The following is a 5,000-nucleotide window of genomic DNA, read 5'->3' as shown; positions in this document are numbered from 1 at the left end:
TCATAATGCCATCACTTGGGGATATGGGATATGTGATTGGTCCACCATCCACCTATATGAATAGAAACATGTCTATGCTACTTTTGGAAGGCCTGAATGTCCTGTGTTCTGTGTCCATATGTTTTGTGTCTGTCTGTGTGTTTTAGATACAGTATGTGTGTCCTGCTGTTTCTACTCAGCAATATTCTCATTTTATATGAGTGTTTGTGTGTATTATAATGCATGTGTGTGTGTGTGTATATTATAATGCATGTGTGTGTGTTTGTGTATTATAATGCATGTGTGTGTGTGTGTTTGTGTATTATAATGCATGTGTGTGTGTGTGTGTGTGTGTGTTTGTGTATTATAATGCATGTGTGTGTGTGTGTTTGTGTATTATAATGCATGTGTGTGTGTGTGTGTTTGTGTATTATAATGCATGTGTGTGTGTGTGTGTATTATAATGCATGTGTGTGTGTGTGTTTGTGTATTATAATGCATGTGTGTGTGTTTGTGTATTATAATGCATGTGTGTGTGTGTGTGTATTATAATGCATGTGTGTGTGTGTGTGTATATTATAATGCATGTGTGTGTGTGTATATTATAATGCATGTGTGTGTGTGTGTGTGTGTGTATTATAATGCATGTGTGTGTGTGTGTATTATGATGCATGTGTGTGTGTGTGTGTGTATTATAATGCATGTGTGTGTGTGTGTGTATTATGATGTATGTGTGTGTGTGTATTATGATGTATGTGTGTATGTTTCAGGTATGCGTATCCTGGTGAATCTCCTCCTGGACACACTGCCCATGCTGGGAAACGTCCTCCTGCTTTGTTTCTTCGTCTTCTTCATATTCGGCATCATCGGAGTGCAGCTGTGGGCGGGATTACTGAGGAACCGATGCTACCTCGAGGAAAACTTCACCCTGTGAGTGACAGTGTGTGTGTGTGTGTGCGTGCGTGCGTTAATTTGATTGTGGTGTAATTTATTCTCAACAAGACTACCTCCTCCCAGTCAGTACCTGTACGTGATTAAATTCCCGGTCACCTCTCCATATTCATGACTGGGATGTAACGTGAATGCCCACCCTAACCTTGTCAATGACAGAATGGCACTGTATGTGAGTGAAGTCAGTGAGTGTGTGTGTGTGTGTGTGTGTGTGTGTGTGTGTGTGTGTGTGTGTGTGTGTGTGTGTGTGTGTGTGTGTGTGTGTGTGTGTGTGTGTGTGTGTGTGTGTGTGTGTGTGTGTGTGTGTGTGTGTGTGTGTGTGTGTGTGTGTGTGTGTGTGTGTGTGTGTGTGTGTGTGTGTGTGTGTGTGTGTGTGTGTGTGTGTGTGTGTGTGTGTGTGTGTGTGTGTGTGTGTGTGTGCGCGCGTGCGTGCGTGCGTGTGTCTGTGTGTGCGCATGCACATGTGTGTGTGCTCTCCTGGTGAGGTATAATCTGATTCAGAGGGGTGTCTGTGTTCCTTCCAGAGTGTGTGTTCTCAGTTTTTTTTTTTTTAATTAAACATTTAACTCGGTGTAACGTTCGTCGTTAGAATGAGACCAAGGTGCAGAGTGGTAGGCGTACATTTGCCCTGGATCATCACTACAGGCTCCGGGCCATGGATCATCACTACAGGCTCCAGGCCATGGATCATCACTACAGGCTCCAGGCTATGGATCATCATTACAGGCTCCGGGCCATGGATCATCACTACAGGCTCCAGGCCATGGATCATCACTACAGGCTCCGGGCCATGGATCATTACATTTACATTTACATTTAAGTCATTTAGCAGACGCTCTTATCCAGAGCGACTTACAAATTGGACATCACTACAGTCTCCGGGCCATGGATCATCACTACAGGCTCCATGCCATGGATCATCACTACAGGCTCCGGGCCATGGATCATCACTACAGGCTCCGGGCCATGGATCATCACTCACAGGCTCCAGGCCATGGATCATCATTACAGGCTCCGGGCCATGGATCATCACTACAGGCTCCAGGCTATGGATCATCACTACAGGCTCCGGGCCATGGATCATCACTACAGGCTCCAGGCCATGGATCATCACTACAGGCTCCGGGCCATGGATCATCACTACAGGCTCCAGGCTATGGATCATCACTACAGGCTCCGGGCCATGGATCATCACTACAGGCTCCAGGCTATGGATCATCACTACAGGCTCCAGGCCATGGATCATCACTACAGGCTTCAGGCCATGGATCATCACTACAGGCTCCGGGCCATGGATCATCACTACAGGCTCCGGGCCATGGATCATCACTACAGGCTTCAGGCCATGGATCATCACTACAGGCTCCGGGCCATGGATCATCACTACAGGCTCCGGGCCATGGATCCTTACTACAGGCTCCGGGCCATGGATCATCACTACAGGCTCCGGGCCATGGATCATCACTACAGGCTTCGTACATGGAGCCGGAACAGGTCTCACCGGACTGAGGAAAAGTACTGGAAGCCTGGTGCGTGGAGCTGCCATAAGGCTTACCAGGCTGGAGAGACACACTGGAGGCCTGGTACGTGGAACCGGAACAAGTCTCACCGGACTGGGGAGATGCACTGGAAGCCTAGTGCGTGGAGCAGGCACCGGATACACTGGGCCGTGGAGGAGCCCTGGAGGTCTCGAGCGTAGAGCTGGCACAACCCGTTCTGGCTGGATGCCCACTTCCGCCCGGCAAACGCGGGGGGCTCGTGCAGAGCAGAGCGCACCGGCCTGTGAATGCTCACTGGAGACACCGTGCACATCACTGCATAACACGGTGCCTGACCAGTCACACACTCCCCACGGTAAGCACGGGGAGTTGGCTCAGGTCTAAACCCTGACACTGCTAATCTCCTCGTGTGGGCTGCCTCTCGTGCTTGCTTTGTTGGTATAACTCCTCGTAACGTCGCCGTTCCTCTTTCACTGCCTCTATCTCCTCCTTCGGACGGCAATACTCCCCAGCCTGCGTCCAGGGTCCTGCTCCATCCAGGATCTCCTCCCAAGTCTATTCCTAATGACCACACTGCTTGGTCTGTTGGTGGTGGGATCTTCTGTAACGTTCGTTGTTAGAATGAGACCAGAGTGCAGCATGGTATGCGTATATTTTCTTTTCATTTTAAATGTTCCAACAAAAACAATAAACAACTCAACGAACATAAAGCTAGGGGTGCAAACACATGCAACAACCAAAGACAAGATACCACAACAGAAAGTGGGAAAAAGGGCTGCCTAAATATGATCCCCAATCAGAGACAACGATAGACAGCTGCCTTTGATTGGGAACCTTACTCGGCCAAAAAGAAAGAAATAGACAACATAGAATGCCCACCCCAAATCACACCCTGACCTAACCAAATAGAGAAATAAAACGGCTCTCTAAGGTCAGGGCGTGACACTAGGCAAGTCCTACGTGGCTGACTCTGTCCCTCAGTTAAGCTGTAAACACTCCTAGTTGGAAGTCACCTTTCAGAAAGGTGTAAGACAATGCTGTAACAATATAGCCATGTCTTACTAACGTTAAACACCTTTTGCAAAAATGGTGGACACTTTAAGCACCGCTAAGAGTGTGCAAATCTGTCATCAAGGTAAAGTGTGGCTACTTTGAAGAATCTGTCATCAAGGTAAAGGGTGGCTACTTTGAAGAATCTGTCATCAAGGCAAAGGGTGGCTACTTTGAAGAATCTGTCATCAAGGTAAAGGGTGGCTACTTTGAAGAATCTGTCATCAAGGTAAAGGGTGGCTACTTTGAAGAATCTGTCATCAAGGTAAAGGGTGGCTACTTTGAAGAATCTGTCATCAAGGTAAAGGGTGGCTACTTTGAAGAATCTGTCATCAAGGTAAAGGGTGGCTACTTTGAAGAATCTGTCATCAAGGTAAAGGGTGGCTACTTTGAAGAATCTGTCATCAAGGTAAAGGGTGGCTACTTTGAAGAATCTGTCATCAAGGTAAAGGGTGGCTACTTTGAAGAATCTGTCATCAAGGTAAAGGGTGGCTACTTTGAAGAATCTGTCATCAAGGTAAAGGGTGGCTACTTTGAAGAATCTGTCATCAAGGTAAAGGGTGGCTACTTTGAAGAATCTGTCATCAAGGTAAAGGGTGGCTACTTTGAAGAATCTGTCATCAAGGTAAAGGGTGGCTACTTTGAAGAATCTGTCATCAAGGTAAAGGGTGGCTACTTTGAAGAATCTGTCATCAAGGTAAAGGGTGGCTACTTTGAAGAATCTGTCATCAAGGTAAAGGGTGGCTACTTTGAAGAATCTGTCATCAAGGTAAAGGGTGGCTACTTTGAAGAATCTGTCATCAAGGTAAAGGGTGGCTACTTTGAAGAATCTGTCATCAAGGTAAAGGGTGGCTACTTTGAAGAATCTGTCATCAAGGTAAAGGGTGGCTACTTTGAAGAATCTGTCATCAAGGTAAAGGGTGGCTACTTTGAAGAATCTGTCATCAAGGTAAAGGGTGGCTACTTTGAAGAATCTGTCATCAAGGTAAAGGGTGGCTACTTTGAAGAATCTGTCATCAAGGTAAAGGGTGGCTACTTTGAAGAATCTGTCATCAAGGTAAAGGGTGGCTACTTTGAAGAATCTGTCATCAAGGTAAAGGGTGGCTACTTTGAAGAATCTGTCATCAAGGTAAAGGGTGGCTACTTTGAAGAATCTGTCATCAAGGTAAAGGGTGGCTACTTTGAAGAATCTGTCATCAAGGTAAAGGGTGGCTACTTTGAAGAATCTCAAATATTAAATATATTTGGACTTGTTTAACACTTTTTAGGTTACTACTGTCAGGACCCGGTTACGAACCCAGGTCTCCGGAGTGAGAAACAGTCATTAAACCAACTGAGCCACCAATAGTCAGCAGAACCCAGAAGATGAGGCAGACACAGCAGTACTTGAGACGGTGTATTTAATGAAGTAAAAAGTGAAGTTCTTCAGGAAAACATGTAACTCCACAACCTCAAAAGGAATTCCACAAGAACAAAGGAAATCCTCCAAGACAAAAAGGCAAATCCACAAGGTGGAAGGCA

At 46.3% G+C, this 5,000-nt stretch overlaps 1 protein-coding gene across 1 annotated transcript in view; it reads left to right on the top strand.

The window, feature by feature from the left end:
• The window catches only part of LOC124022104 (voltage-dependent T-type calcium channel subunit alpha-1I-like), a gene marked incomplete at its 3' end in the record, with an annotated part of 99,890 nt that overhangs the window by 45,221 nt on the left and 49,669 nt on the right, over positions 1-5,000 (top strand). The window contains exon 4 of the mRNA XM_046337148.1: positions 750-909. Within this exon, the coding sequence (XP_046193104.1) occupies positions 750-909 (160 nt within the window). The remainder of the gene's footprint in view (positions 1-749; positions 910-5,000) is intronic.

The sequence above is a fragment of the Oncorhynchus gorbuscha genome, unplaced genomic scaffold (genome assembly GCF_021184085.1).
Source record: "Oncorhynchus gorbuscha isolate QuinsamMale2020 ecotype Even-year unplaced genomic scaffold, OgorEven_v1.0 Un_scaffold_1293, whole genome shotgun sequence".
NCBI classification, from domain to species: Eukaryota; Metazoa; Chordata; class Actinopteri; order Salmoniformes; family Salmonidae; genus Oncorhynchus; species Oncorhynchus gorbuscha.
Note: the sequence above shows the minus strand (reverse complement) of the source record. Positions and strands in the feature narration are given on the sequence as shown.